At 34.7% G+C, this 16495-nt stretch overlaps 1 protein-coding gene across 2 annotated transcripts in view; it reads left to right on the forward strand.

Annotated features, from left to right (window-relative positions):
* Nucleotides 1-16275, forward strand: part of LOC144959970 (uncharacterized) — a 49068-nt gene extending 32793 nt beyond the window's left edge. Inside the window, exons 3-13 of one of the 2 annotated variants that reach the window (XM_078892851.1) lie at nucleotides 1320-1356; nucleotides 2602-2634; nucleotides 4303-4513; nucleotides 6745-6874; nucleotides 8166-8309; nucleotides 8838-8955; nucleotides 9541-9693; nucleotides 11545-11702; nucleotides 12349-12525; nucleotides 14294-14491; nucleotides 15368-16275. In XM_078892851.1, coding sequence (XP_078748977.1) covers nucleotides 1320-1356; nucleotides 2602-2634; nucleotides 4303-4513; nucleotides 6745-6874; nucleotides 8166-8309; nucleotides 8838-8955; nucleotides 9541-9693; nucleotides 11545-11702; nucleotides 12349-12525; nucleotides 14294-14491; nucleotides 15368-16186 — 2178 coding nt within the window. In that variant the 3' untranslated portion in view covers nucleotides 16187-16275. The remainder of the gene's footprint in view (nucleotides 1-1319; nucleotides 1357-2601; nucleotides 2635-4302; nucleotides 4514-6744; nucleotides 6875-8165; nucleotides 8310-8837; nucleotides 8956-9540; nucleotides 9694-11544; nucleotides 11703-12348; nucleotides 12526-14293; nucleotides 14492-15367) is intronic. The other variant, XM_078892852.1, reaches the window with a different exon arrangement.
* The last annotated feature ends 220 nt before the right edge of the window (nucleotides 16276-16495 follow it).

A 16495-nucleotide genomic window follows, 5' to 3' on the forward strand; every position in this document is an offset into this window, starting at 1 on the left:
TTCTGCCAATATTCGACTTTTCAGATTTTTTGTTATTCCCACCCGAGGATTGCGAACAGTAGCGAAATACACTGATAATACATGTGTCATAAAACAAAAAAAGCAGCATATTGTCCAAATTCACTCCATTTTCTTTAAAAATACATTTTTTAAAAAGCTTTTTAATAACATAGGTGAACTGTTTTGTCCACCAACTTTTCGTCAATTGCGACCCCAAGATACTTGTGTATTCTTCTACTCGTTCAACAATTTCATCTTTTATTATAATGTGGTCGTGACCATCTCCAGCTGCTCTAAAGTCAATGATCATTTCTTTTGTTGTTTTTTTTCACTTTCACATTTAGTTGGAGGTTTTCTACGCATCAATCAACAAATAGCATTGGACTATTTAGAGACTCTTTCACTCTCTTCCTTCTTACCAGTGATAGCAGGACTTGACTTGATATATTAATACGGAATGTTTTTTGTTTTTTTATTTGCTTTTTTTTTTTTTTTTCTTGAATTGTGCATATGTGCATGACTCTCATTCTGAGCGTTATTTGACTCAATCCTAGTCCTCTATCTCTGTGTTGTCCGTCCACCCTAGAGATTTCTTTACTTTTTATTCAGAATTATTATAAAATATAAATTATACTTAGTAGGTTAGTTAAGGAGGAAATTGGTCCCTTCATATTTTTATTCAATTGTCACCTTCTTGTGATATTTGAAGACAGTAGCTCGAATAAGGAGCATATTATTCTCACAGAAAGATGCAAATAATGATAAGTAGGGGGGGGGGGGGGGGGGGGGGACACAGCCGGCCTTATTCATTGTCTGTTGTCATAAGATTCCCAACGGGACAATGCTTTTTAAAATTGCATTCCATTCAAGAATGAATTGAGTAGAGACATGCTAGAGGACAATAGAGAATTAAAAAAAAAATACTTTGTGCGAAGGGGAGTCGAAACCATGACCCAACTGTTATGGCACCTCCGTCCGGCCATGAGAGGTATGTTCTACAGTAGATGCCATCGACCACTTTTAACAACTTTTGGAACGAGCAAAGAAAATTTGTTGTATAATTAAAAAAGAATTCACCTTTCTTTAGAACGAGAGTATATCTGTTAAGAACAACTTCTGAGATTATTTCAATGAGAAAGTTTGTGTTAATAATCTTGGTATTAGCGTTGAACGGGGTTTACACGACATTGGAGATAGTGTTAAGTTTAAGTGAGTTAATATATATATATCTTTAATTTGTGTGGATTGGTTTTGTCATTGTAAAGACTTAATAGTTATTAAATTATTTTTTTTTGTTTTTTTTTGTTTTTAATTTTCAGAATTCAGATGATGTGCTGGGAGGATTTTCATACAAAGGTAAATATCATATCCTCTGTTTAAGAATGAATACTGCTTTACAAATTAATACAATTTGAGAATTCTTTATGATATATATATGACATTGCTAGTATTTTTTTACCTTGATTACTTGATAAAATAGCAGCGACTGGATGGGGCTTTACTCTTTACTGTTACTGTTAGTATAGGCAAGATGGCTGAGTGGTTGCATTATGACCAGTGGGATTGGGGGGGGGGGGGGGGGGGGGGGGTCCAGGTTCAAGCCCTGCCTCAGGACACTTTCTTTCATTTCTTTTTTTTTTTTTTTATGGGGTAGATTATCAATTTGACTTTTGACGCGGCTGCATTAAAGGCTGTAATTAAAGTTAACTAAGAAAGAAATTTGTTTTCATCAGGTGAATGTTGTAGAATAAAGTGGCCATCTAGTTCCAATTAAACAGGAGAAATACTTTCTCAAAGGTTCCAAAAAGTGTGAACACAGAGTATCAACTTTGTCCATACTTTTTGACACTTTTAAAAGCAGGTATCTGTGTAAAGCCATTTAAACCGTTTATACAGAGTTGTTGACATTTTTGTCCTGGCCTGCAATTCATCAACATAAGTACCATTTACTGCTCATGACTAAAAGGCAAAGAGGGTACTTTTTAATCATGGATTGAGGTCACGTTCATTATTGTTTTATTTCATTCTACCAACACATCTGTTCACCCAGTAGTGATTAGGTACCTATGATTTAACTCACTCAACTCTAACACCGACTATAGCCGTAGTTTACCCGGATTTCTTTTACCCCATGACTATTTATTACATTTTTCTGAGACAAATTATAGACAAGGAGACAAATTATATCACAGCTAATGTAATTAGTTTTTACATGTTAATGGTAGTTGAATAAAACTATCTATGTACATGCTCATTTTTTATACATTTTTTCCCCAATTTTGATAAGTAGCAAAAATCTCCAGGATTGAGTGAGTTAAAGTACATTCTATAATATATATATATATATATATATATATATCTTCTTCCACTTCCTGAATATATATTTAAAATTTCATAAAGAAATATATAATATATATATATATATATATATATATATATATATATATATATATATATATATATATATATATATATATATATATATATATATATATATATATATATATATATATATATATATATATATATATATTTCTTTATGAAATTTCAAATTTCATTTCTGTATGTCTTTAAAAAATTTTAATTATTTTTCTTTCACAGTCAAGCATGGACTGCCAACCAGTAGCACTGGAGGTTCGTTTCTTTTTTTTTTGTTTTTTTTTTTAATAAAGATACATTTACATTTTAAATTTTTTATTTTAAAATGTTTTATTTACAGCAAGTGATCTTGGAAACTACCTTGTGTCCAAGGTAGCAAAAAAAACTGTCTTGTGTCGAAGTAAAAAAAAACAAACAAAACAACATAAATAATATACAGCTAATTAATGAACTGAGAGGGTCAAGAATAGCCCAATGCCAAGCCAGCGTGTCGTAAAAGGCAACTAATGGTGTGCGATTCCCCCATTTTTGAGTCACCTGGTCCTCCAGGTTGGGGGTTGGCAAAGGGTTAACACCCCTTTCTGTTAAACTCAAACCGTTACAGAAATGCAGACAGACAAACCAAATCCTTTTTTTAGCTTGGGCAACCGATAAAAAAGTTAGCTCAGGATAGAGAAGGATGGAAACTGTTTGTCTGTGGCCCATACCCTGACCCAGGGTGAAAAAGGCAATGATGATGATCATGAATTAATGAAAATAATGATAACAATGAGGATAATAATGATAACAATGAGGATAATAATAATAACAATAATAATAATAATAATAATAATAATAATAATAATAATGATAATAATAATAATAATAATAATAATTATGATAATAATATATATAATAATAATAATAATAATAATAATAATAATAATAATAATAATAATAATAATAATAATGATAATAATGATAATAATATATATAATAATAATATTCCACAATATTCCAAATTACATCACTTTTCAACATTCACATCTTGACTTTTCCGATTTTTCAAATTAATCGCCTTGAGAATTCTTTTACATTTTTGAGAAAATTTCTTAACTGGTGACACGGTTTTCATGTTCTGCAGCCCATTTTCTTCTTCTTCTTCTTCTTCTTCTTCTTCTTCTTCTTCTTCTTCTTCTTCTTCTTCTTCTTCTTCTTCTTCTTCTTCTTCTTCTTCTTCTTCTTCTTCTTCTTCTTCTTCTTCTTCTTCTTCTTCTTCTTCTTCTTCTTCTTCTTCTTCTCTTCTTCTTCTTCTTCTCTTCTTCTTTTCTTCTTTTCTTCTTCTTCTTCTTCTTCTTCTTCTTCTTCTTCTTCTTTTTCTTTTCTTCTTCTTCTTCTTCTTCTTCTTCTTCTTCTTCTTCTTCTTCTTCTTCTTCTTCTTCTTCTTCTTCTTCTTCTCCCTTTTAAGTCTGTAACTTCAAATTTTGAAGATTCTACAGACCACCTATTATTCTTTCATTGTATATGTGGGACTATTCCACTGCTTCTCTGTTGATGGTATGAATGAGTACAACTGGGCGTCCATCCCCTCTTGAGTGGGGAACCATAAACTTGGATGGTTTTCTCTTCTATTTTGTTGAGTATCACTAAGTGGTAATATCCCTTGATCGTTTAGGCCTTTCCGTAATATTTCCACTTTGGTCACACTGTCACTTGTGTAACTGATTGATTTCAATTATGTCGCCCAACTGCATGGAGAGATTAGGCTAAGAGGATGGATATTAGAGTACTGTTTTCAATGACAATGTTTCATGAAAGTCACTAGATAAATTCCATGAAATTGGTTCTTGTTTCAAGGTGAGTTCATTTACAGTGATCACTCCATCATCAGAATCAAACTATTTTTCTTTAGGTTGATTCTTCATATGTGTTTACAATTCACAGGCAATATTTCTGTCCTTGGAATACAACAAAAGAAACAACCAAGTTTAGAAGATGGAATGAAAAATGCTTTGTCAATCAACCAGAATTTAGTTGTGCGGCAAAAGCCAACAAACAATGGTCCGTCTGAGTCCAAGACAACTGTTGCCCGTGACTTAGGCCTGAACTTCAAGGCAAAGGCTGATGGGAAAAGGAAGCATGATACTTACGAACGGTAAGACTGAAAAGATTAATTTTTCTTTTCTTTCTTTCTATTTTTTGTTTTCTTTTTGAGACAAAAGATTAATCAAAACATTTTCTTCTCCCATTTACCGGCATATGTATATTTGCACGTCCACACAAAAAAATATCTTTTCAATTAGATGAGATGTGAAAGAGATCGAGGGTATAGGCAGTTATGAATGTGAAAAAAATGCTGATGTAAAAAAAAAAGGGGGCTGCCAAGGGAAATATGTCCTTTACAAAGTGGAAATTTGACTCTGTATGCCGCGCTTGAAGAATAATGAAAGTTTTTAAAAGGCACTGAGCATAGTGAAACTGTTGATCAAAGGACCTTTACAATACCCAAAACCATGAACTCCCTTGTAAGAAAAAGAAAGAAGAGGGGAATTGTTTCAAATTAGGGAACACTTAGTTTGAAATCACCTATAAGTCTCATCCAAACACCAGCACAGGATCCCACTGAGAAGAATACACTCAATTGTTTACAAAATATATCCAAAACAGAAAAAAAAAATTAACAATACAGAGCAGAGAGATGAATTACAAGGAAAAAAAAAATCAGCTCCCAAAACTAATAATAAACATTAAAATGTTTCACTCTCAGCTTAGGACTCCGGCAAGGACCAGGACAAAACCAAGCAATGGCAGGTCAAATGACTCCACCGAGAATTTGATGGGTGGGGTCTTCTGGCCTCCCATGGTGGTCTTTTCACTTACTGTCTCTTCTATCTTAAAGTGTGTGACGATCGGTAAAGATGATGTTGAGATAGTTGAATCTTTTAAATATTTAGGATTAACCATTGATAGTTCCCTCAATTTCTCTCAACATATTGATATAATATCTAAGGAAGTTGCCCAAAGATTATACATCCTAAGGAAATTGAGAACATTTCAAGTAGGGAAGGAAACTATGTTAAGAGTTTATGACTCATTGATTAAAAGTGTAATTCCGTTTGGCTGCACCATATGGTTTGGCGGATGCCGACTTAAAGATAAATCAAACATTTCAACATCTGTCAAAGAGGCATCAAAAATAATAAAAGATCCTCTTGATGGAGTAGAAAGAATTCATGGAAAAGCAATAGAAAGGAAAGCTTTCTCAATTACCAACAATAAAAAACATATTTTATACCATGAATTTAGTCTTTTACCATCTGTGAGAAGGTTTTGTCAGATTAAATGTAGAACTACCAAGTATAAATCAACGTTCGTTCCATCAGCAATAAAAATGTTGAATATTTCATATGGTACAGCAAAACCACGTATTGATGCGTTGACTGATTTACTGATTAATTTATTTAATGTTAGATTAATTGGCCATTTGATAATGATGATAATATTTGAGGTCGAATTGCCACAATTGTAATAAATTGAAAACGAAATGAATATGTTTATTTTGTCTATAGCGTACGCGTGAAGGAAAGAGAGGGAGAGAGAGAGAGAGAGAGAGAGAGAGAGAGAGAGAGAGAGAGAGAGAGAGAGAGAGAGAGAGAGAGAGAGAGAGAGAGAAGAGAGAGAGAGAGAGAGAGAGAGAGAGAGTATATAGTTATCATATAACATTATAACAAGTGTATCTAAATGACAAATTGCCATATTTATGGACAATAAAGATCTATTATTACTATTACTATCCCCTTTTTAGTGTTCCCCAACTTGCTTTTTGTCTTTGTCTTGGAATGAGATTACTTGGCTGTCTTTGGCCTGGGCATAGTTTTTTGCTGGGAGGGAAACAGTCAAATGTATAGTTATGGTTTTGGGATGTAATATTTTTTTTTCTTGTAAATCATTTACATTGAACATATCCTGTAAACATTTGTCTTAAGAAAAAAATATCAAAATAAAAAAAAACAACTTTATATTGTTCAATTTGATAAAAAAAAAAAATATACCAGTTTACTGGCTCATATTCCTTATTTAACCAAATTAGGTAAACATGGGATAGTGATGGCAGTTTATTGTGTTCTATGATAAATATATAACAACTTATAGTTACGGCCTTATACAAAATTACTACTTTTATTATTATTATTATTATTATTATTATTATTATTATTATTATTATTATTATTATTATTATTATTATTATTATTATTATTATTATTATTATTATTATTATTATTGTTGTTGTTGTATTTGCATTTGTTGTTATTCCTCTACTTCTTCTTATTGTTATTTTTATTTATTGTTTGTTGTCATTCTTAACATTCATATTTTACATCACAGGCCAAGCGGTCAACAGGCTAGAGTGACCAAAGTGAAGACTGGGGAGGCTGTGACGAAACTAGTGCATGGTTTCAACGAGGGGAAGAATCCAGAAGAGGGAGAAGAGGGAGTTATCAGCTTGGACCCATCGGTAGGAACAACTAATGAGTACACACCTTCCACTTTTACCACTGCTTTTAACTTTAAGTTTTAAGTAGATTTTTTTGATAAACAAAAATGAATATTATAACATCTTCAAATATGTACAAAGTTCCAAACACGGAACATTCCGGGCTCAAAACATTTCTTCAGCCATTATTAAAAAGATAAATAGATTACTTAAAAAAAACTCAGATAGACAGCATAGAAAAAAAAAGGAAAAAGCACGTCCTGCTTTCTATCTAATGTATTTATATTTTTATCGATACCAAAACTGGTTTCAAAGGGGAGAAAAAAAATTCTGGGTTATGGGTGAAGTGTTGCTAATGTCGTTAAAGCTGTAATAATAATTTTAAAAAAAACGAAAATTACCCTTCAAACTGTGGAATTTTCCTGTATTTTTTATTTGCACCATACCAGGAAAATTGATTGACCTCAACAGTTGTCTCATTGATTTTCTGGGAAATTTATGGGCTTCAACTTTCACCCATGTTGTGTGATTTTAATCTGCGTTTAAAAAAGAAAAGAGCTGTTACTAGGACAGAAAGGGGGTGGGGGGAGGTGAGCTTATTCTGGTCAGTGTTCTTGATAGAGATATTATGATAATCTGAATGGATTCGTTGGAATGATGAAAATGTTTGTGATATAGTCTTTTTTGTATGTCATTTAGGCTCCTTGTTATATTAGCAGTCTAATCTGGTTTAATTGAGCTTATCGGTTTGGCATGCATACATTACTGCATAGCTGCCAACTTTTCAAAATGCAAAAACATATTATTATACGCGGCGCGGCGCGGATGCCCAATTCATGTCTTAAAATGGCATATTTATTAATGTACTTAAGTACTAGAATGGTCAGAACTGTAATACTAAGAGAAGCTTACCTTTATCATCATACTGGGTATAGGCATAAGTGATGGGGAGGTGGTGACAGAAGCAGATTACTGAGGCTTGGGCTTTACAGCCTCCTTTGTGGCGAAAATTTTCTCCCAAGATAATTTTTATCAGATTTTCTTCTTTTTTTTTCTTTTTTTTTTTCTGGATTTTTTTTCTTTTTCTGGATTGGCCAAATCGTACTAAGTACGATTTTATCGTACTGGTTGGCAGCTATGTTACTGTAATCCTAAGTTTTGTTGCAGTTGCTTTATATCATTTTGTCAGATTCATTTTTTATTGTAAAACTGGGACTTGAAGTACCAGTGATATGATATCGAAATATTTTCTTTTATGTAGACATTAAAGATTTAATCTTAAGTAATTATTATATCTACTTTCATCTCCCAGGAAATCAGCAAAGAGGACATTGCAAATTTCGATGGAGATAAATGGGACAAGAAAGGTTGTGTAAAGGGTTCTTTTGGAGTTGTTTATCCAGCGATAATAGGAAACAAGGGGGTCATGATAAAGGAAATAAAGAGGCATAGCCATGTAAGTAATAAATAATAATAATGGTATAGATTTATAGTGCGCCAAACATCCCTTCATCAGGAGGGCTCTGGGTGCATAACATAGATTAAGCCCTAACACAGTACACGAACAACGCTAATTATACACATAATCAAAAGAAAGCCTGTCGGAATAAGAATGTCTTCAATCGACGCTTGAATTCCTCTAGCGAAGACGAAGAATGAATCTCTAGTGGTAGTAAATTCCACAACCTTGGACCAGAATGCTGAAAGGCATGTTCACCAGCCTTCACTCGACAGCGGGGTGTTTTCAATTTGAGGTCATTTGTTGATCGAAGCGATCGCTGTGGGTTATACCGTTCAATGAGGTTTGAGAGATATGCTGGTGATGAGCCCTCCAAGTAGTCATTGTTATCATTCTTGTGTCATCGTCTTTGTCAAACACATTATTTTACTTTTGTCTTTCTGCCACTTCCATTTATTTTCACTCACTGACTAAGAGTTTTATTCAATCTCATGTTTTTTTTTGTTTTTGTTTTTTTCTTATTAGACTAAAGTGAACCCAAGTGAATTTGTGACTCCCTATTCTTTGCAAGCAGATGGAATCATCAAGATATTTGCTCTGAGGTGTTTAAAAGACAAAATGATGATTGCAATGGAAGACGCCGGTAAGCCATGACGATGCAGTTTGTTAACTCCTTATGGATGATACCGTCTTTTATTTAAATGTTCATATTATTTTTTATTTTTTATTTTTAGAAATGTTAGATATATTTATTATTTCACTCTTCCAGCGTTTCTGGCCACACTGTACTACTACTACTACTACTACTACTACTACTACTACTACTACTACTACTACTACTACTACTACTACTACTACTACTACTACCTACTACTACTACTACTACTACTACTACTACTACTACTACTACTACTACTACTACTACTACTACTACTTCTACTACTACTTGTGGGAAGGGAGGGGTAATTTGGATAAAATATGAAATATAAAAGAGGCAGATTCTAGAGTCTTGTTGGGGGGGGGGGGGGGGGGGGGGTATAGAACGAATGGAGCTGGGGTCAAAGTGTGAATGGGATTGCATTTTTTTTTTTTTTCGTGCTCTTTGCAGTGGGATTTTAATTTTTCATAAGCAAAGTCTTTTCTTTTCTTGCTCTGATGTGCCTGCATTTAAAAAATGTTTTTTTTTTCCCTCTTTCCCCCCCCCCCCCCCCCCCCCCCATTCATTTAGGACGTTCCTTGAAGTGGTGGCTGACCAATAGAGAAAATGATCACTTTAGAAATTGGTCTAGAGAACCGGGGAGCCTGTTACAGTTCACCCTGGACCTCGTCAAGATTCTGAAGTATTTGGAAATCCAGTGTGTGGTTCACAGAGATATTAAACGTAGGCGATTTTTAAAATTATTATTATATACCCTTTCATTTTGGGTAGGGACCTCTCATGGAAGGCGGAGAGGTCACTTTTGCTGTTTCTGTCAATACCCGTTTTCCCTCTCCATGTTGCTCTTCTGTCTTTGTCTTGGATTGAGAATGTCCTGGTCCTTGTGGGGATCCTCGGCCGAGTTGGATGCCTTCAAATGTAAAGAATATTGTTGTTTTTTTTTTTGAGAGATCATGTTTTTTTTTCTATCTCTTGTAAATCATCTCTCTGTTGTGTACTATTAAACTTTAAGTTTTGAATATTTTGTTACTTGGGGGGGGGGGGGGGGGGGGGCAAAATTGAATAATTGAATAGGTCATCAATTCAGATTTATTATGGGAAACTTCGGCTATGTGGTCTAGTGGTATGACACTCGCTTTCGGATTGGAAGGTCCTGGGTTCGGGCCTCGCTCGGCGCATAGTTGAGTCCTTGGAGAAGGCTCTTTACTCACATTCTCTCACCGTACTCAGTTGTAAAATGAGTACCTGGCCGTAACAGCATTGTCTCTGTCTGAAAAAATTGTAACATCGCCTAACAGGCATCATGTCCCGAGCAAAAATGTCAAATGTTGCTGTTGGCCAGGGACCCCTTGTAAAGCTCTTTGAGCACATTTAGTGGATATTGCGCTATTTAAAAATTTTTTAAAAAAATTTTAACGTCGATTTTTGAGCACATGTGCTGGATGCTTCCCTTTTCTCTCATCGAATTATTTTGTTTGGTAGAGGCCACACTATGTCCTAAACTTGACATATTTAATAGATAATTTATAAAACTTATTCCATGCACATGACGGTCATCAAAATAAAATGTCATTGAGTTCAACTTTTAGAATTTAGAATTTCTCTTCTTTTTTTCTTTTTTTTCTATAAATTAGGGGGTAATGCTAGCTTTGCCTAAAAATTAGGCCTTTGTTGTACACGTTTTGTCTGTATTGAGGCTGAGTAATTAAGAAAGTTTTTAAAAGCATATGAATGACCAGATTGTCCATATATTTCATTCGGCTGAAATTTTTGTCACAAAGTTTTGGGGGTACAGTGTTATGTGTTATTATATTTGTTATTTTTAATGTATAATGCAAGCATTTGATTGTATTCTTCTTTGTTGGATTTTGTGCTTGTGTCTGGATGAGACTTATAGGTGATCTCAAACTAAGTACATTGGTGGTATGCTCTTGGAATCTACATCTGATCCCTATTTGTTCCCATTCCCCTTTGTCTTACCTTTTCTTGGTTGCTTTAATTGTAATTCTAGAACTTTTAACTATCCCATTTTCTTCCTTTTTACTGGCGCTGATATAACCTAAATGTGTTGCAAGCGCCGTAAAACCCTTAAAAACAAAAAACATAAGACAGGAAACGATTATTTAGGTGGAATCTACCAAACAATTTTCTACCTGAAGGTTGTATTATTTAAGTCAGAAAAGTGAGTGGAGCAGACACTTATGTTGATAATAACAAGAAATGTAGGAACGTGCCAGAAGACAGTAGAAAACCTGCCACCGTACTGGTACTGCAGTTCTAGAACTTTTTATTTACTATCCCATTTTCTTCCTTTTTACTGGCACTATTATGATCTAGATGTGTTTATGACCTAAATGTGTTACAAGCATAGTAAAACCCTTAAAAACAAACAAACAAAATCCCTTCTACCTAATTAAGAAACCTGATGCTTAGGTAGAAAAAAAAATCTGTCCACCTCAAGGCGAATTCCACCTAAATAAGACTTGCCATTTAGAAATTAGGTTGGTAGCTTAAGGCAGAGATCTAAAATTGAGATTTTAAAAAGAGAGAACATTTTAATTTTTTGTTTCACAGCTGAAAATATCTGTGTGGCCGTCAGAAATGGAAAATTTGTCATCACATTGGTCGACTTTGGGTCAACCCAGTGTTTGAATCATAAGGTTTTCCTGGCCGGACACACAACAGAATATTTGCCCCCAGGGTGCAATAAGGTTATTTATGCGTCCAAAATGGTGAGTTTTTATGTTGTTTTGAAAGAAAAAAAATCTTTTCCATGGTCCTCCTGCTCCTACCTCCATCTCCTCCTAATTTTCATCATCATCATCATCATCATCATCATCATCATCATCATCATCATCATCATCATCATCATCATATATTTAAAAAAAGCAACATCAGAACAATATATAGTTGAGTGCTGTTCTTTCAGAAATCTCTTCTAAAATATTTCCTTTTGATAGCGGGGAATTTTAAAGTGAATCGAGGCTTCTAAAACCCAAACCATAAGTGTCGATTGGAGATTCTCTATGAGAGCGGGAGTCAGTAGCACTCACCCCTGACTATATCCTGGTACTCTTTCACACTAGTGGAGTAATCTGTTGAAAAGAGTATGGCTCTTTTCTTTCCCCCCCCCCCCCAAATCAAGGATGTCCTGATAGCCTTAAGTTAGGGAACCGACGGATTCCAGAGTAGATTTGTCGTATAAGGGTGACTTGTCTTATAAGGGTGACAGATATGTATCATCCTTATTTTTGACCCTGATAGTCCCTCCCCACCCCTCACCCCACCTCATCCTCCACAAGAAAAAAAAGGAAAAATGGCAAAGACCATAAATTCTTCAAAAGCAATAAATTTTTTTTTTTTCTCATTTAATTTCAGAAACTGCCTTACCATTTGGACCAAAATCTTTTCTTTGACGAAAAGTGTGACATATGGGCAGGGTGCATGGTGATTTTGACTGTCTTCAAACGTGGCTTTCACCCAATCCCAGAGGTGAATTATTACAGCGAGGATGAGGTCATTCAAAATTTGCAGAGGATTGAGGTTATGAAACTGGTAAGCCCTATGATGTATATTTCCTATATTCTATCCTGTTAACTGTACCCATAGAATCAATATTTAACAAGGTTGGTTTTTACTTTTTGGTAGCACATTCATATATCATCATCATCATTGCCTTTTTCACCCTGGATCAGTTATATTTTTTCCCTTGTAAATCGTCTCTCTGTTATGTACCATTATTTTTTTTTATCTTTAACATATGATTTGTAAACATTTGAATGTATTCTACTTAGGGGGATCTTGTGCTGGTGTGATTTTTAGGTGATCTCAAACTAAGTACATTGATAGTGTGCTCTTGGAATCTACATCTGTTCCCTATTTGAACAAATTCCCCTTTGTCTTACTTTTTCTTGGGTACTTTAATTGTAATTCTATAACTTTTTACAATTCCATTTTCTCCCTTTTTACTGGTGCTGATATGACCTCAATGTGTTGCAAACACCATAAAACACCCAAAAAAACAAAACATTTTCCTCTCATCCTCTCTTTCCCCCCTCTCTCTCCTCTTTCTCCCTTTCTCTATCTGTCACACTGTCTAATTCTCTATTTTCATTAGACATCATCTGATTTAGTAATAGTTATAGTAATAAGTCTTTATTGTCCACAAAATGGGTTTTGGGGTTGTGTTTGATGTGAAGAAAAAAAAAAGTCGGTGTGGTTGGTGACATGTTTTTAAAAGCACTATACTGTCCATAATAGATTGGATTTTGTATGCAAGAATTCCTGTTTCCCTTTTGAAATTCTCCCTCCATTGGTTAGTGTATTTAGTATTTAAAAATTGTAATTTGTGTGCAAGTTCTTTTTTGAGTGGTCAGAAATTTCTGCAGGTTTTTCGATACTTTGTTGCTAGCATCCATGAATGAATCGAAAATCGAACGAGCTTGTTTGATTTTCTAACATGATGAGTTTGAGAGAATTCAGTATAGCGAACAATAATAATTTAAGGCCCACCAAAATAATCTTCCTATACCAAAATTCATTTCCTAGAACTAGCTGCTAAAGTTTCATGAAAGCAATGATTGTATGTCTACATTATTGGAAAGGTTAGATGAAACCCTAAGAGATGTATGTGATATATGCTTATCCAATACTTAAAATTTCCACATCTGAGAGATAGGAAGGAAATAATTGACCTGCGGTAAATAAAAAGAAGAGATTATCATACTAATAAATTGAATTGCTAAATTGAGCTTTTATATACCGCAATATCCACCAAACGTGTTCAAAGCGCTTTACAAGGGGTCCCTGGCCAGCAGCAACATTTAACATTTAGGACGGGACATGATGCCTGTTTAGGCGATATTACAATTTTTTCTGACAGACAACGCTGTTAACGGCTAGGTACTCATTTTACAACTGAGTACGGTGAGAGAATGTGAGTAAAGAGCCTTCTCCAAGGACTCAACTATGCGCAGAGCGAAGCTCGAATCCAGGACCTTCCGATCCGAAAGCGAGTGTCATACCACTAGACCACATAGCCGCACAAGTGATATTCATGGTGCAAGAGTTCTGGCTTTAAGAAATGGATTTGAATTTATTTCTGGCATTTAGATCATCTCAACGTAATCCCATTGATAGGCAATAGGTCACATTTCAAAATAAGTTTCAGGCTTTCTGAATTTGTTGGAATTAGATTTCAGGCATTTTTGGCCTGCCCTACAAAACTCCACGTTTTTTTTTTTACCCTGCTGAAAAAATGAAAATGTTTACGATTTATTCTTCTGGAATGAATTATAACTTGTATTTTGCTCATTAACAACAGATTATTAGGATGCCCGAAAGGTACTTTGAAGACATCCTGAAGAAAATTGAAGAGCCTATACAACATGTGCTTCGTAACGTGCTGCATGTTTCCAGAGATCTCAGATGGTCTGCCAGACAAGTCTGCACACATCTTGAAGGGGACGGGAGGAGAGCTGCAGCCAAGTATCAGAAGCATTCGACTGATGCGTTATTGTTGGTGAGTCATTAATTGAAAGCGGAACTGGTGGAATGTATATGTTGTGTAACTTCAAAGACCACGGTTGACCGAAAGCGATGAATGGTTATGTAATACCAAAGGCCCTGTGGCGTGGAGAATGAGGTCTTGTATGTATAGTTACGTCACTATCTCAACGCTCATGAATTCCTTGGTAAGGCTGGACTCACAATCAAAAAACGAAATCTTTGTTTTAAACTCTTGAATCAAATGGGGTACATCAGCGTGTTCGTCTCATTGAGAAATGAAAAATGATATATAAATAAAGAACATCGACCAGAAAATAGGGAAATTATCATAAAATTATAAATTTTAAGAAAGCTTTTTTAAAAATCAAGTCTATTACAAAAAAGGTTTTTTCTATACCGATTTTTATGAGACAAAGACAATATATTTTTTCTTCATTTTTCAAGCTAATTCCAACAATGAGGTTTTCAAATTTATCGCAATTAGATTATTTGTATTTATTTTTTTAATTTTTGTAATGCCCTATTGCGATTTTCTTGAGGTCTTTTCCTTGAGAGGGGATATTTTAGACAGATGCATGTTTTTTTTGTGGGTTTTTTTTGTGAGATATTGTTTTGCTTGTAAACAATTTTGGTTTATAGTAATTTATTGTCATTGTATTTTTATAAATTTTAGTGTTTCCCTCTTGGTGGAGATTTGTTGCTTGTATATGAGTGAGACTCATGACTGATCTCAGCTTTGTTACAAAGATAGATTTCTCTTGGTCTTCTTCTATTCCCTATTTGGTTTAGTCCCATCCATCTTACTTTTCCTTGAGCATTTGCAAGGCTATTGAGGCAAACTCTTTAAAATATAATACATTCTTTTCATTCCCTTTTTCCCCTTTTCCAGAACAAGCAACAACAACAGTCAATCTTGAGACCCTCAGTTTTTCCAACAGGCAATAGTCAGGGATTGAAGTTTATCCTTCATCATTTGCCAGGGGATCAAAGCAATCCAGCTGCTGCTCATCCTCCGTACAAAATTGTGGGTATGAGCACTGCTAACACTACAGCATTGCCAAGAAAAGATCAAGACACAGGTTTGTCTGATTTGGGCATCCGTGCTAAGCCCTTTATAGTAGGGATGAATGCCGGGATGACAAATGTAAAGCAAACCTCTGGCTCAGCCTCGAAACCAAACTTGAATAATAGCAGTGCAAGGATAGTCGGTTTTGGAGGCTCTGTGACCAAGCACAACGTACAGCAACAGAATTTCAATCATTGGATGACCCCCAGAGACAAATTCTCGCAAGAGAGGAAGCCGATTGAATTGGAGTTTTCTCAAAAGAATGATGACAAACCAATTAACACTGAAATCACTACCAAAATGGGGCAAAACATTCCTAACTTCCTGTTAGATATGGACAATGATAAAGCTGTTCACGAGAAGGCTGCCTCTTCTACCATGGCTGCCAATACTTTAGATGCTGCCCATGGGGTGTCTGCCCCTAGGAATCATCATCAAGGATTAGGTGCAGATGGTGGTGATCAGCAGATGGTAAAAGAGAAGGCACAGCCAATGGTGACACCAATGGAAGTGAACACTTCTGGCCCACTTCCCAATCTTGAAGAGATGCATGGATGGGATTTTGAGTCTTGCATCGAGCAACAGAAGAGTCCGAGAAAGATTATTAATGGGCGACGCAGGAGCTCAAACAATAAACATTAAATGGACCATGTGGCCCTGGATGAACCGTCACTTCTGTACAATGGTGTGACCTAAAGGCTTGAAATTGAAATTAAAGTTTGGTCCAATTAATTGTTGTTTTTTTTTTTCTTCTCCAAACTTGAAAAACATTATAAAATTTGTGATATTTAGTTAGAGTTGTTTTTTAAATATTTTTATTATTTTGCTTAAGTTCAAATTGATAAAAAAAAAAAAAAGAAGAAAAGATTATGGCTCTTCCTGATTTATATTCTTGTTTTGATGCTGATTTTATGAAACAATAATTTCTGACTTACTCGTGGAGATGATATT

Source organism: Berghia stephanieae, chromosome 14 (assembly GCF_034508935.2).
Source record: "Berghia stephanieae isolate SIO BIC M18660-M18661 chromosome 14, UCSD_Bste_1.3, whole genome shotgun sequence".
Classification (NCBI taxonomy): domain Eukaryota; kingdom Metazoa; phylum Mollusca; class Gastropoda; order Nudibranchia; family Aeolidiidae; genus Berghia; species Berghia stephanieae.